General features: G+C 35.6%; 2 protein-coding genes across 2 annotated transcripts in view; one reads left to right on the forward strand and one right to left on the reverse strand.

Annotated features, from left to right (window-relative positions):
- LOC123318020 (serine/threonine-protein kinase S6KL) overlaps window positions 1–16,874 on the reverse strand; it is an 87,546-nt gene that overhangs the window by 26,679 nt on the left and 43,993 nt on the right. The window lies entirely within an intron of this gene.
- LOC123318023 lies at window positions 7,259–8,058 on the forward strand. The gene has a single exon (XM_044904686.1). It carries the CDS (start codon window positions 7,343–7,345, stop codon window positions 7,961–7,963), a length of 621 nt encoding a protein of 206 aa, XP_044760621.1. The 5' UTR covers window positions 7,259–7,342; the 3' UTR covers window positions 7,964–8,058.

Consider the following 16,874-nt stretch of genomic DNA (forward strand, 5'->3'; position numbering starts at 1 on the left):
ATTAACAGGACAACTGGCGCGTATTTGTGGCTGTTCATCTTAATACATTGATATAATAATAATAATAATTAGGTATTTATTGGTACCTTAAGACATTTACAATGTATAGGACAAGTCAAATGAAAAATAGAAAAATCAATTTTCGGGAACTTATTCTACGATGACATTCATCGAAAATCCTGTAGGTAGTAAACTTTTCGCATTAATTCACTCAAACATAAAATCCTCAAATGCCACCACTTTTTTGGGTCTCCCAAAAGAAAGAGATTCTTTTTCATCCTTCTTCATTTACAATCTTTCTGATTGTGGAAATATTCAGCTGAAATATAAAAGCTCTTGTATCATACACCAAATTGTATGGTACACCTTTTACGCTTACCTCTGCTAAAACTGTATCTCATACACATCTACACATGCTATAATTATTGTTTGCTGTTAAAGATTGTAATGCTCTGTATCAAAAGAAAATATATATTACTACAAATAACCTGAAAAGCTGCTACTAGATTGTAGATCTGAAGATCGTTCTTGCCCTCCCATCAGAGCTCATTTCGCTGCTGTATCTACAGCTCTCCATCCAGTTCCAGAGTCCAGTGTCTGGAATGGCATCCAAACCATTTTTTGTGTTGGTTTGCATAGCGAGGCATCTTTTTCCTCCCTTCATAATATGCACCCGTCAGTTTCTGCTAGACCCATTCCAGAGGAAACAATGCTCTGTAAGGAGTTGCAGCAGTTTCTTGCGAAGATACTGTTTAAATCTCGCAATGTTAAAGTTCTCAAGGAACTTTTTGGAATGATCCATCTTCGGAAGCTTCCGCCAGTATGTTTCTCCTTCCACTTCTCCAGAAATTCTTTAGTTAAGGTGAATTCTCCTATGAAACAGAAGGATTCCAAAATAAAAAAAAAGATAATTCGACAATTTTGATTAAGCTCGATGAAATTTGGCAGAAATGATAATCCTTTCGAATCAATCTTAACCAAATTATTCCAACCATATACTGTAGGTACTTATGAGGACTTGAAACCTCCAACCTTTTGCAGCATTCTCCTCAGAACATTTTTGCGAAGGAGAGAGATATTGGAAAAATGCCAGCACCTCCACTCTGGGGTTAGGAAAGTGAATTGAGAATATTGAGATGGTCCTCCTTTCCTGCCAGATATCGCTAGGGTGTATTCCTGCATCAAACCGTCTACTGACATCGAATAAAAGGAGCATCAATTCATCACGTTTTTATTGAGGTCAACTAAGACCGAAACCATGATCAGCATCCATTCTTACTCAACGTAATGGTCTTTTTGGGGATACTCCGAGTGATGGTGGTTTGCTAGTTCGATTCAGATCGTAGCATTTGTTGATTCTAAATCAGATGTGTCTGAATTAATTTCGTTAATTATTAACCTGCATCAGTCAACAGCACATTCTTTTTCAAAAAGTTTGGCTAACCCCCTCCGGCGAACCTATATAAAAGCCCAAAACAGCAGTTTTAGAATCACCCCGTACAATTCAACCCACTGCCGATATTCAATACCCTTCAATATTTTTACTGAAAATAATATCGACCTCATCGATTCAAGTGCATCGCTTGCCAATCAACCTCTTCACTGCTGAAGACCGTCAATATCAGATGGAAATACTGGTGTCACATTCCCATCGTGGTGTGCCGTGAGAGCTTTCATTGCAAAACAACTGATTATCACCACGCACGGCAAACTGTGATAAGTATCAATTACCTGCATGTTTATCATTATAAAATTAGCCAGTAGGCACATAGATAATCGCAAGCGATTTAATCTACACTTCAGCATTGGTTGAGAATGATTATAGTCATCTGAAGAACGGATGGAGGACTATACAACTCTTCTGGAATTATTGATCTCTTTGTTTCGACTGATGGTCGTGATCCTTAACGGTCAATGCTGAGGACGGGAAACCATGGATTTCAGCGATACCAAGAAATAGTTAAACTTTTTTCATTTTTCATTCTCGAGCTTGATAATGAAAGAGTTATTTTAATCTGAACTGAGATTATGAATTAAGAGTCATATTTTTTGGCTCTAATATTATTTATTGTCCACATATTTAATGTCGAAGATACTGAAGTCTATAATGAAAAGTAGGTTGCAGTCATTTTTTTGAATTTTTGAATGAATGAGATATTCTGCAAGGAGCAGCATGGATACTTAGGTGAAAGATCTACGTCTGCTGCTCTGAGGGTACCTACTACAGAACGCAGTGACTGACGCATTCGATGAGGAAGGAAAGTGTAGACACTGGTGACCTGAGTAAAGCCTTTGATAGTGTCTACCACTCTATGCTCCTGAAAAAATTTCAAATATTACGGAATCAGAGGTGTTGCATCGTATTTGATGAGAAGCTATCTGTCTAAGCTGTCCCAGCATTATGTGTGTGAGCGTGGTGTCCCTCAGGGGTCGATACTAGGAGCTCTTTTGTTCTTGGTCTATATAAACGATTTACCGACTAATGTGGTTTTTGCTTTCTACGAAAAGGCAGAGACTTAAATACCATCCAGGATCTAATGGAGAGGACTTTTGAACAGGCAAAACTCTGGTTCGACACCATGACACCAATAAACTCAAAATTAATGAAGACAAATCCAGGACAAAGAACTAACCTGAGACTGCTTGGGATGATCTTAGTTCCCCATCTTCGGTTCAGGTGCCATTTTCTGGAAATGATGATTAAACTACCAAGAACTGTTTTACTGCGAGAAGAATCATTCAACTTTCTGGTAAGGAATCTGAGAGGATTACATATTTCAGCCACTTTCAAAGCGTTTTTTCTCATCATATCATGTTCTGGGGAGACAGTCGTCATTCTATAGATATACGGGGTGTCTGTAAACAGATTCGAAGGACTTAGGGAGATAATTCCTTAATGAAAATAAGCAGGGGTAGTTCGTATACATTTTTTTCGAAATCGACCTCCCTTCTAAGATACAGCCTTTGGAAGGCGATGACGAGTTGACAGTTTTTAATATTTTTACGGGTTCTAAAAACACTGAGTCATAAAACTAAACATAATATGAAGCACTAAGTAGATGTTACTCAAGCAATTTTTTTTTATCTTATAACTTTATTACTAGGGGTTGAAAATGATTTTCCTTCAGAAATTTTTTTCGTGGGATAGATTTTCGAAAAATAAAATTCTCTTATGGTTTTCCATTCAATTTTGGAGAAAAAAAGTCTCTTGCAAAATTTCGAAACAGTCGATACTTTTCTCGGAATAAATAAAACTTACAAGTAGTAATGACCACTGTTCATTCCCTTTCATCGTATGAGTGTTCCTTAGAATGATTACCTCCCGCTTGAATACATGCATCAACTCTCTGCCTCATAGACCTTCGTATACTGCTCGTAAGCAAATAATTTTTGAAGAAGAATCATAAGGGGTTGTTATTTTCAACCCTTAATAATAAAGTTATGAGATCTAAAAAAATTGTATGCCAACAAACCCGTAAAAAAATGAAAACTGTCAATTCGTCATCGCCCTCCAAAGGCTGTATCTTGGAAGGGAGGTCGATTTCGAATAAAATTATAGGAACTACCTCTGCTTATTTTCATGGAGGAAAGAGCTGTGAAGCTGCAGGAAGTTTTTTGTTCGGAAGACGATACTGAAACTGCGTTCTTTTTTTATATCAGACTGTGCTCTCTTTGTGAAATAATATATAGAAGACTTTCAGAAGAACTACTTCCATACTATGCCTATTGCACCAGGAATGAGAACAGTCTTGCCCTACAGCACCACAGGGTGAAAGCTTCTCATCAGATAGTTAGCCATGACAGTATATAACAAGCTACCTCTAGAATTCAAAAATATTAAAAGTAGGTACTCAAGAACAGACCGAAAGAATTACTTCAGAAAAGGCCCTACTATAGCATAAAAATATTTATGCTGCAGATGAGATAGTTGTCATTTCATTGCATATTTTTTTATGTGAAACTGTTCTATATATCATTTGTATTATGTATTATTTGACACCTCATATAATTTTGATGGGATATAATAATCCCCAATTGTAATTACTCGATAAATAAATCTTAATCTTTCTAAAACCATCAAAATCAGCATTAATTACAGTCAAAGACGTTTATATTCTCAATACCCAAGGACGATATACCCTTTGGCTGATATAAATTCACCAGTGATCTAAACCTTTCGGTAAAAACTCAGCTCAAGGGAAGCCGTAGCAGCGAATCACAAATAAAGCGAAATGTACTTACGATCATCCTCTGCAAAAGCGAGATTCTCCCTCGGGCTAACAGAATGGGACGATGTAATGTAAGAAAAAGAGTCAATAGTAGTTAAAGACATGTTTCTATTTATAGTGTTGGTTACCCTTGTCGGACTCGGTTGATAGTTGGTCGACCTAAAGTGGCCTTAGCAGTGATCCCGCAAATGTATACTTATACTAGATAATTAGGACTTCTTTCGAACAATTATCTTCTGATTCAGCTTACTATGTATTTATACAGGATTTTATAGGCTTCTCGACTAGACACAAACTACACCAGTTCAGTGTTTCTTTCTATATTGAGGATGTTCTCTGAAAATGCCGGTGCAGACGCAGACGTTCCTAAGCGAAACAGTCGTTGCTATTTTTCAATTCATACTGAATTCTACAGAGTATCCCAATGAAGTAAGATTGCCATCAACCTTGCTGCACGAATTAAAGGAAAATTACCATGCACAGATTATCCCTTAGATAAATAAATCTATGGATTATCCACCTTCAAAATTTCATAGCCTCCTTGTTTCGAACGTTATTTGTCAAAACGATTATCTTCTTATTGAGTTTATATACCTGCAGCAGTAAGATTCTCCTTACTTGTAGAATTCTTAATCTTAGTTCCCGAAGAGTAATCTTGCTTACAGTGATTTTTACGAATGAGAAATAGATTAAGTAAAGTAGATTCGGGTGACTTGGGACGATTGTTGAATTCAACTTGTCATATTTTCAAAACGGTGGCCTATTTTCATGTGAGAAAGAGGTTCAAATATGCTCAATGACTCAGACTATTGATTAGGATATATACCATGCTTCAGAATTCTGATATAAATTTTGAAAAAAATAAAATATACTTGTCCCAAGTCACCCACCGATTTTGGAGGCTTGGGACACAAGTTAAAATCTATTGATTTCCCAACTCTCAAATGAAATAGTTGACTTGGGAGTTTGTATAGTTTTGAAAAATTAGAATTTGTGATTATATAGTTGAAATTCGATAAGGAAATTAAATGAAAAACCCGAAAGTAAATATATTGCAACTCAAATGTAAAAAAACTAAAAAAAACAAGGGAACTTTGATTTCTTTCATTCTTTGGTGATTTCTTTGTGGAAATAACGTAAATAATAATATCCTGCAAAAAATCTGCATATTTCCTGCTGCCAATGCGCCGCTTGTATCTATTCGGCATTGTCCCAAGTCACCCTATGAAACAACAAAATAAATTAAAGAGATCCGTGTTGCCGTTTGATTTGTGAACAACCTTGTTTCATGACATATCTAATATCCCACGTATCCAGACAAAAAAATTACACATGCACAAAGTGAAACACATGTACAGGACACTAAAAAGTATAAGTCCATAAAAAAAACGCTTTTACAATCCTGAATTCGTTAATTTTTCCTGTCAATTCAAACGCTCTGGTCACGGCAAACTCACCAGGAATTAATTGTTAAACTAACCGAAAAGACACTAAACAATCTTATAAGTTTGTCCCTTCACTCATAAATGGTAAGAAACAAAGAAATCTGCAAGGGGGGTAATTGTCCCAAGTTACAGGACTGTTTCAAGTCACCCGAATCTACCGGTATATCAAGAAATAGATGCCGAACTTCAATTGAACAATTATGAGTAGGTAAGCGTCATAATAGCGAATCAGTTCCTCCATAATCTCAAGATAAGAGATGATTGATAGCGTTTCATTACGAGACGTTTCTCTTTGTTATGTTGAGGAACAGTACAGTGAAAGCAAGAATTACTTCTGTTGTGGTCGCCATTCAAAAGGATGTGAGGATAATCGGAGAACTAATACGTCAACCAGGTCAGAATATCAAGGTTATTGTTATGGGGAAAAGATTCTTGATTTTACGAAGCTCAATTGTCTAATCAAACACTTGATTGACAGAATGGAGCCATTGAGGATTTGGATCAACGGCATAGCTGCAGAGATTAAGAAAATCATCGAATAATATCTTGAAGTGAAAGACTTACACTTTTTGTATTCGTGATATAATTCGTCAAGTAGGATATTGAAAATTTAGTCCATTTTCTATGATTGAACGTATAGTAGTCGTCAATCAGGCTATGGAATTTTGAAGGGTGATATTCTGTGCTTGAACCTAATGATTATCCTTCTACAACATTATGAATTTTGTGAGAATGTGCTTGGAATTTTTCTCAAAAAAATGGATAAAAAAAATCTCAGCCTTCTATTGAGGTTGTCCCAAACCTGCTCAATCGGAATGAGATCTGGACTTCTTGCTGGCCATTCCATTCGGGAGACTTCAACCTCTTCAAGGTACTCCTGAACGATGCGCTCACGATGGGGTCTGGCATTATCGTCCATAAAAAAGAAATTTTCACCAATGTATGGGGCAAATGGCATTACATGCTCTTCAAGAATGTTCCTTATATACTTATCAGCATTCATAGCTCCATTATCAACGACCACTAGGTCTGTGCGAGCAGTCAAAGATAAAATAATCGATACTCCCCCGAAACCAGTAGTATTCAGGAAATTGCACTGAGCATATCTTTCATGTGGACGTCTGTATACAGGGGAACATCTGTGAAATTTCAGAAATTGGGTATTTTGACTGAATACAGCTCTGTTTAAAAGATCCTCTGATGTGTAAGTGTTACAGATTTAACCAGTTATTCTGAAGGTAATTTTGTTATTCGAGGTATATGGCACAAGTCTTCATGAAAACTTCAAATGGCTATATATTTTTATAAGGGCCGAATCAGAAGAAATAGTAGTATAGAAAAAAAGTATTTCTTTTGGCCTCAAGAATCTACTGTTAAAAGATTTGTATATTTGTATTTGAGTCAAAGACTCACCCTATAGGTATATAAAACACTTTTTTTAGCTTTAAGTTTTCTCCAAATAACATAAAAAGCACCAGACTTTTTTTGTCAAGATCATTCAATCCACTTCACAAACCTCTTTTATTTCTGTGATACAGAGTTCACTGTAGCCATAGAGATGTTATAATATCTCTATGCCTGTGGCCCGCATCATAACTGACAGTAGGATATTCCGACCTTTCAAATTTCAAGCAAATTATACGTTAGAGAATTTGCGTGTTTTCAGTTATGTCTGACCCAGGAAAACCTCTTCATATTTCGATTCCGAAAGATGAAAAACTGCAGGGCGAAGCAACCCCCGGTGAGAAGATCATCTCGAACGTTGAAATTCCCATTGACGGAACGGCAAACGCAATAAAATCAGAACATTACTTCGACTTCCCTCCCAGAGATGAGAGCAGGACCATCGATATGGACGATAAAAGGAAAATTGATGTGAATGAAACGATCAACGAACCAAAAACGGAAATATTCGATTTGAATGAGGCCAAAGCTGCTCTGAATAGACTTGGTAACAATTTAAAAGCTAACACGTTTCCAAGACAAATAGGTTTGGGGACATCATCGGGGATACTAGCAGGATTTTTGTCAATGAAAGTGGGCAGACTGACCGCTTTGGCTGTTGGAGGAGGGATAATAATTTACGAGATCGCCCACCATAACAAAATCGTCACGAAAGATTTAGAAAGCATTTCCAAGCAGATCAAGGAAAAGAATTATCTGAACAGCCCGAAGGCCAAAAAAGCCCAGGAACTGTTCGCGCATGTCAAGAAATTCGTAGGAAGGAACAAAATCTTTTCGGTTGGACTCCTGGGAGGTTTTCTCGTGGGTACTGGAATAAATTATTGAGTGTCCGTGGTTTTCACGTTTAAGCTGTGTTGTTGGTTCGAATTAATTTTCTCATATTTATGCTCATTTTTAATAAAAACTTCACCAAAAAATGATCACTCCATTGAAAAACTATTTGCTCAAATAAACTGCTCCACATGAGTTAGGGTTATTGACTTAAATTGCAAAAAAATATAGTTAAAATAAGATTTTTGTGATGAAATTCATATTAATATGATTTCAAGTTGCAAATTAATTTTAGCCTGTAGGTCTGCAGCGTATACAGGGTGGTTAAGAAAAATCGAGTAAAATAACGAAATTTTATTCCCAGAGAATTCAAGCATTTTAAGACTATCAGTACAATGTATGGCCTCCACGGGCATCAATAACAGCTTGACATCTTGTTTGCATACTACACACGAGGTTGTTGAACATTTCTTGGGGAATTTGGTTCCATAAACGGGGCAGAAGCTCTCTCAGATCATTTAAGGATTCTGGGGTAGGTTGATAATTATCTAATCTTCTTTGAAGCATATCCCATGCATGTTCTATGCAATTCAAATCTGGTGAGTGCGGAAGTATTGGTAAATGTGGAATACCAAGCTCCTAGCGCGCATTCTCAACTTTGGCTGACGATGCGGTCTAGCGTTATCGTCTAGAAATTGAAAAGTTTCACCAATAGCAGTGTGAAAATTTGGCACAACATTGTCAATAACATGCTCCCTATAGTGTAAGGCGGTCATATTCGAAGGACAAATGTGAAGATCTGTGCGCCCGTTGAAACATATCCCGGCCCATATCATAACACTACCTCCTCGGAATGGATGGACTTTTTGGACATAGCGACGATTACGGGGTATGCGTGGGATTGTCCGTACCCTTATTCTTCGATAATCTAAAAATCGTCCACATCTGGATTCATCAGTGAAAAGGACACTATGCCATTAATCGTTCCAATTGATATGTTGCCTTGCCCATTCCAGTCTTTGACGCTTACGGTCACGTGTTAATGGAACTCCTCTTAATAGACGTCTAGAACCTAGATTCACCAATCTCAAACGTCGTCTGATGGTTTCGATGGAAACCTGGACCCCATCTGCATTTTGAAGAGTATTCCGTAGCATTCTACACGTAGATGTAGGGTTTCTTCTCGCCGAAAGGGTGATGAAACGACCCTGAGCAGGTGTTGTTTTTCGTCGCCCACCAAGCCTTAGTCTTTCCAACACGGAACCTGTCTCCCTGAACCTATTCCAAAGTCGAGATATCACACTTTAGCTGACTTGGAGCCTTTTCGCTACAACAACCTGAGTTAGGCCACCCTGTAGCATTCCGATAGGCCTATTAGCCTCAGCGTTTGTTAATTTACGTCTTGGCATTTTCAGAAAACTCGTTCCAAATCGAAGCCGTTGATAAACTGACTTCATTTCAAAATAAGAACATTCATGAAGCATATGCAAAGAACCAAACTTCAGTAAAAAGGCGACCAGATTGACAAAATGTCTCATACTGATTTTTATTGGATCGATTCAAGTTGTTATTGAGTTTTAAATGATTTAACAGCGATTTTCTCGAAGATTACATACTTCTAAAAACGATTGAACACTATATCCCTAACTCTTGTGGAGCAGATTGATATGAATCCGATCGTTTGCTACTAGATAATACTATACTTCGTCCAAAACAGTTAAAAGATTCCTTCCAAAATATCTCATATCATTTTCAATATTTCAATAATCACTGATATACCATCGATGAATAAGGGCTCATAGATCACACGTGACCTATGAATGTTATAATGCTGAAGGAAACAGGTAGATCATTGTAAAAAAAGTAATTTATTCGTGAGTGTCCTTATTTTAATAAGACTTTGTGCATTTTCTAATTAAAAAGTATGTTCTTTTAGTTTTTTCATCAATCTACAGTATGCGAAAATGAAAAACGTTTAGTCGGGGGTATAACAAACCAGGGGTACGCCAATGGGCTTCCAGCAGAGGTGAATAAAGTCGAATGAATAAAATACTAACGGGTTGGGTGCATTTTTCGAATACGTTCACTTTTCACAAGTTAGGAGATAAACCTGTTCCGCAAACAATAATTATTGCTCATACTAAAAATTATTCTTCCATTCGCAAATACATTACTGAATTCACGTTAACTGTAAATCCATTTATCACCTCTTCAGGCTAATAAATTTCAAGGAAGAAATTTTTGTCAACAACGATTCAAGAACGTATTGTTTACTTTGTAAACACCAAAACAAAGTGGTGTTATGGATCAGGAAAACGATTCAAACATGAAATAACAATAGATTTTATCAAAAGAAAAAAACAAATGTGGGAGTTGAAATCTAACTGAAGGTAACCGAAAAACAATTTTTGGAGAAGCAATTCTAAATACGAGAATGTATAGGTAAGGAGAAGAAGTTCTCAAAAAAGAAGAGTTGAATCAAAAACCCCTCAAAATATCACATTTTTTCATTACTTCCTAAGTATTTCACGTCAAATTTCACACGGTTATCAACCCCAGATTACATACAGGATATTCAGGACAGGTTAATCATTAGGCGTTTTAGAAAAACTAGATAGAATTCCTCTGATAATTGGGAAATGGTTTTGGCATTGTTGAAATATCTTCATAGTTGTTATTCCGGAAATTGAGCATCACTTTCGCTATTCCACCCTATATGTTTTCTTGATTTGGATGGCCTGATGACTATTATCCATTGTTTGAAGTAACTGGAATTCTCGAAGAGAATTCTCCACAAACGTTTCATTCAGAATATGACCCATTGTATCGCATTTGTGCATTGTAATAAAAGTTCAATCAAAGTACATAAGCGTTTTCCGTTAATTCAGAATGTTCAAAAATGATTTCCAAAAATTTTATCCAAAAAATATCGATTTTCCTCAAAAATCAACCTTTTTTTTTGAGAAATTAGGAAGCTACGTGAAAAACTAAATTGAAATAATCACACAGCAACCTTTGAGGAAAATGATAACGAAAAAGCAAAAACGACAAGATTTCCCTTGAAAAATTAAATTTAATCGTTTTATTTCTATGCCAAGCATTCGAAAGAACTTGAAATCTGCATAATGATGTGAATACTGTGAAGAACACAATGTCAATGTTCCATAATCTTGATGAACTATATCTATCCTGATGATTTCGTCAAGGTAAATGAAAACACTATTATTGTCCATATCATATCTAACTGTGGAATCTAATTTCCTAGTTTGAAAGCAGTTAGAGTGAAAGAGAACAAGAATGTAGAAAATCGTATCGGCCAGCTAAGGAAAACTTGCCAGAAAATCTTTCTGGAATTTTCTTCATCGAATTACCTTCATTTTAAAAATGTATTTATTTTACTTATACAGTAATCTGGCCAAACACGAACGTGTATAATGTGAATGAAGGAATTTCAAATTTGATAGTGAAGAAAATTCGAAAATTGAAGAAAAACTTTGTTCAGAATGTACCATGCTTGGTATCTAATAAAAGGCTCGTTATAAAATATTAACATAAGTTTTTTATATAGCATAGTTTAAAATATATTCAAGAACAACGAAGGTGCTTTCTTTCAGAAAATATAGACTCAAAGATTTTGAAAAAAAATTCGGAAAATGCGTAGTATTACATTCAAAGTTTCGCATTTTTTTTTTCATTTTTTTACGGAAAGAACTGCTTTTTTTCCAATGCCACACACTTTGTCAAATTAACTTTCATACTTAATTTACAAATATCGAATACACTATTCGAAAATTTTGATTCTACAAAAAGTTTAGAAAAAGTAATTGAGAGAACGATATTCTTCTCAATAATATCAAGAAGGATTGCTACCGTAGATTCGGGTGGCTTGGGACGATTGTTGAATTCAACTTGTCATATTTTCAAAACGGTGACCTATTTTCATGTGAGAAAGAGGTTCAAATAAGCTTAATGACTCATACTTTTGATTAGGATATATACCATGCTTCAGAATTCGGATATAAATTTTAATAGAATGTACTTGTCCCAAGTCACCCACCGATTTGGGAGGCTTGGGACACAAGTTAAAATCTATTGATTTCTCAACTCTCAAATGAAATAGGTGACTTGGGACGGTGTATAGTTTTGAAAAATTAGAAATTAGAATTTGTAATTATATAGTTGAAATTTGGAAGTACAGCGGAAGTAAATATATTACAACTCAAATGTAAAAAACTAAAAAAAACAAGGGAACTTTGATTTCTTTCATTCTTTGGTGATTTCTTTGTGAAAATAACGTAAATAATAATATCCTGCGAAAAATCGGCATATTTCCTGCTGCCAATGCGCCGCTTGTATCTATTCGGCATTGTCCCAAGTCACCCTATGAAACAACAAAATAAATGAATGAGATCCGTGTTGCCGTTTGATTTGTAAGCAACCTTGTTTCATGACATAACTAATATCCCAATATCCCACGTACCCAGAAAAAAATTACACATGCACAAAGTGAAACACATGTACAGGACACTAGAAAGTATAAGGGCCATAAAAAACGCGCTTTTACTCTACTGAATTCGTTAATTGTCAATTCAAACGCTCTGGTCACAGCAAACTCAACGGGAATTAATTGTTAAACTAATCGAAAAGACACTACACAATCTTATTAGTTTGTCCCTTCACTCATAAATGGTAAGAAACAAAGAAAACTGCAAGTGGGGTAATTGTCCCAAGTTACAGACTGTCCCAAGGCATCCGAATCTACCGGTACATTAATTCTTACGTGTAAACATTTCAAGATCCTATGTATTTGAGGTCTAAAAAATTTGGCGAGCCTGGCCAGTTCAAGGCTAATTCCTTGAATGTTCAATTCAAAATGAAAATGAAGAAGAAAAAACGAATTAATTCGAACCGATTTTGACGAATTCGTATTCAAATGAGTTCCTATTTCGATTCTGCGAAACAAGTAATGTGAATTATCGCAGCAAGAGGTTAGCACACTTCCATAAACTTTTCGGAATAGTATCAAGGCCGAGTCAAGGTCATACTTATTTTTCACAAACAACCGTTAATTTTCATGATTCACCGTCAGATGAGGAGCTAGATTAACCATAACAAAATGAATTCAACCTTTTTACGTCAATGTCAACCTACTTCGAGCAAATAGACACAACCCAAAATCTTGTTTACCGAATCTGTGTATAAATATCAGTTACCTAAAGTATAAGGTTGTTACTTTGGTAAACAGATACAAAGGCAGCAGAGAATATAGGTTAGAAGTATCTAGACAGATCTATCAACATATTCAGAATCGAAAATTCACTAATGCGAGGAAAATTGAGAAGTTGTTTTGAATTTGAATGCAGAGAGAAAGGTTTATAGGTAGCACAGGTTTTTGTACGTGTTAAAAATACTATCTGCTCTTTTACTACCACAGTAACGCTTCAATGGAGCCTACAAACAACCTCTTTGAGCTCAATTTCTTCTTGTACCAACCTTTCTAAGCTCCTCTCGAAATAGAGTAGGCTTGAGCAATTCCAACCCTGTCTGTCACAAAAGCTTCTCACATTTACGCCAATGGCAAAAGTTTTTGCCTGGAACATGAATCTGTCGGAAAGCTCTCAGTAGATACTGAGATCTTGTACGATCAGAGACAGCTCAATATACACGGTTCTAGAGAAGGGCTGTATTGTCACAAACTTCTGACTGAGCTTCCTACCAGTCTAAGCAGGTTTGTCACAATACAACCCTACACAACCTCGAACAGAACTTCAGCGTCCTGCTATACTAAAGAGGTGATTGATTCAGTTACAAGAATCTCTCAGAAAGCTCTCAGTAGATGCTGAGATCTTGATCGATCAGAGACAGCTCAAAATACACGGTTCTAGAGAAGGGTTGTATTGTCACAAACCTCTGACTGAGCTTCCTACCAGTCTAGGCAGGTTTGTGACAATACAGCCCTTCTGTAGAACCGTGTATTTTGAGCTGTCTCTGATCGATCAAGATCTCAGTATCTACTGAGAGCTTTCTGAGAGATTCTTGTAACTGAATCAATCTCCACTTTAGTATAGCAGGACGCTGAAGTTCTGTTCGAGCTAATTAGGAAAAAGTAGTTCTCATGTTCAGTTCTGACCTCTATTTGAGGTAGTATTAATATGGGCACAAAAACTAACCTGTCTGGGTCAATCAGGGCTATTTTGTGAAGTCAGTGTTGCTAGTCTGACCCTTCCAAGTATGAGGAGAGAATTGCAGTAACTTCTCCATGGCCGTAGTAGATTTAGAGCGGAGTACCTACCCCTGAAGACATATAAGGCCTGTCATTTTGATTAGGTTTGTTGACACTCTGTAAAAGGTTAAACTGTCTCAAGTGATTAAAATCGTGAAATAAAGCCACCAGAGCTGTCTTGGTGCTAATTCCCAAATTATGATGCGATATGCCCAGAGAAAGTGTCTATGTTTTGTTATGTCTATGGTCTATATGGCTCATTGTATCATAATGGGCTTTATAACTTCATTCCTGATCCTGATGTACACTACATAACTGTATTAAGATTAAACACGGCAGTGTAAATGTCTTTCCGCAGTAGGGAAATCCTTATTGCATGTATAGCCAGTCAGATCAGTCATAAAGGTGCCTGAGTATAGTACATACTGCTACTGTGTCGCTTTATGTTGTATAGTGTCCACCTTTTACAAGGATAATTTTTTTTTTTGGAAGAACTCAATTTTGGCGTTATTTTTTTCGTTACTTTCCAGTTGGAACACGCTGTATACTGCACACAATGATCGATAAATTGATGGGTGAGGAAGAAAGCATCAGAACCCCACCTCATTAAATAATTCTCAAATTTCCCTAATCATATGATTTGACCATATAATATCAGTTCACATATTCCCAAACTCCGAATTTAATCTTTCTTTATGACCATCTAGTCATTTGATAATTATTTCTCGGGAAAACTTATACCAAATTCAACTCATCCTGTATTAACTCTATTAATACCAAATACCGTTAGGATGTGTTGAGTTAACATGGCTTGAAAATGATGGCTACAACTTCCATACCTAAAAGGATAAGCATATGTTTAGCTTTAGCCGAAGGAGACAAGCGAAAGAAAAGCGGCCAAAGGAATGGCATGATGAACAGTTTTCTAATCCGTATTTTTTATTCTATGACAAAGTAGTATACTATACAGGGTGATACTTTGACTCGTACAAATATTTTAACAGTAAATTCTCAAGGTCAAAGGAAACACTTTTTTCCTATACAATTTTTTTCCGATTCGGTCCTGATAAAAAGATATGGCCATGTATTCATGAAGAGCTGTGCCACCACTGAAATAACAAAATTAAATTCAGAATAACTAGCTAAATCTGTGACACTACACAGCTGTGAATCTTTTGAAAAGAGTTGCAGTCGGTCAAAGTGCCCAATCGAATTTCGCAGATATTTTTTATTTTTCAACATCAAATTACTCGACAACGGCGCATTATACGAGAAAATATAAAGAATACTTTTATTTTACAAAACGATCAAATATTCCTCAGATAGCGCATAACTCAGTTTCAAGAGCTGAGTAGTTATTTGAATTTTTGGCATTTTTCTGGTACGCAAGGTCATAATGAGAAAAATGGAAGACGTGGGTGATATCTTGTGTTCGAAAAAGATTAATCAAATGAATGAAAAACTATATTTCGAAATTCTTTTCATTCGATGAAACCGTTTATGAGATAGCACTAAATATAAAATTTTTTATGATTTTTCAACAGCCTGTATCTCTTAAAATGAGCAGATTCGGAAAAATTGGTAAAGGAAAAACGTGTTTCTTTTGACCTCAAGAATCTACTGTTAAAATATCTGTTTGAGCCAAGTGTCACCCTGTATATAATGAGCTCACAACTTTTGAATTTGGTAACTGAATTGTCAAACCCAATCGAAAATAATGCCTTAATATTGTACACGTTATTGGTTTTTGTCTAATTTGTTATCTTCTGACTAAAAATTTGTATAACAAGCCGTATTGTAGAGTATCCATCAATGAGGGAAAAGATTAATATATTTCATTATCCAGTCAATTTCACAGTTGAAGAAGAACATTCAACTTTAAAGCACATATCAGATGAATTTTACAAGACATTTTATGGGATATGTCGATGTACAGCTTTTTCTCGAACTTGAAAATAAAGATGATCCTTCTTGAAATGAAGCAGGAACTTATGATTGATATGGATACCTCAGTAATTGGCTGACTTTGTACATCTTGAACTCTATGATAATGTTCAGCATTTTATTCAATCAATATATATTTTTCAAACGAAGGAGCATAACAGAATGATAATTTTTTCATGTCACTCAATATCGCTCAATACGATGCTTCTCTCCTTACTTATTCCATAAAAAATTTGTTTGACAAAAAATATAAACAAATACCTCTTCAAATTCCAATTTAAATTTCCGGAATTTTTTCTTTAAGTCGAATTTGATTTCTACACTACTAACGGGGAGACAGGGTTTTTTTACTGAGGTTTTTCCCTAAGCTCTTGTATCATACTCCAAATTGTATGGTACCCCGTTACACTAACCTTTGCTAAAACTCATACATATGCTATATTGTTTGATAACTAAAAATGTATTGCTGACATTCAAAAGAATATATATATATATTAGTTTTGATGTTCATTAAATATCACAGGATGAGAAATTGATTTTTTTGAACATTTATAACTATATATACGCTTTAAAATAGTCATAAAAAATTAGTATTACCATTGAAAAAATTATCAATGATGTCATATCCCAAATTTGAGACTCTATAAAATTTTCTCACATCAAAAAGGACGCAATTTGAAATACTAGCAGTAATTAAGAGACTGTATACAGTTTTATAGGTTGTTAGACAAAATTCGACAAATCTCGTGTCAAATTTCGAGGTGAAATGTTCATATCAACGTATACCCTAAAATTTAT

The sequence above is a fragment of the Coccinella septempunctata genome, chromosome 7, assembly GCF_907165205.1.
Source record: "Coccinella septempunctata chromosome 7, icCocSept1.1, whole genome shotgun sequence".
NCBI classification, from domain to species: Eukaryota; Metazoa; Arthropoda; class Insecta; order Coleoptera; family Coccinellidae; genus Coccinella; species Coccinella septempunctata.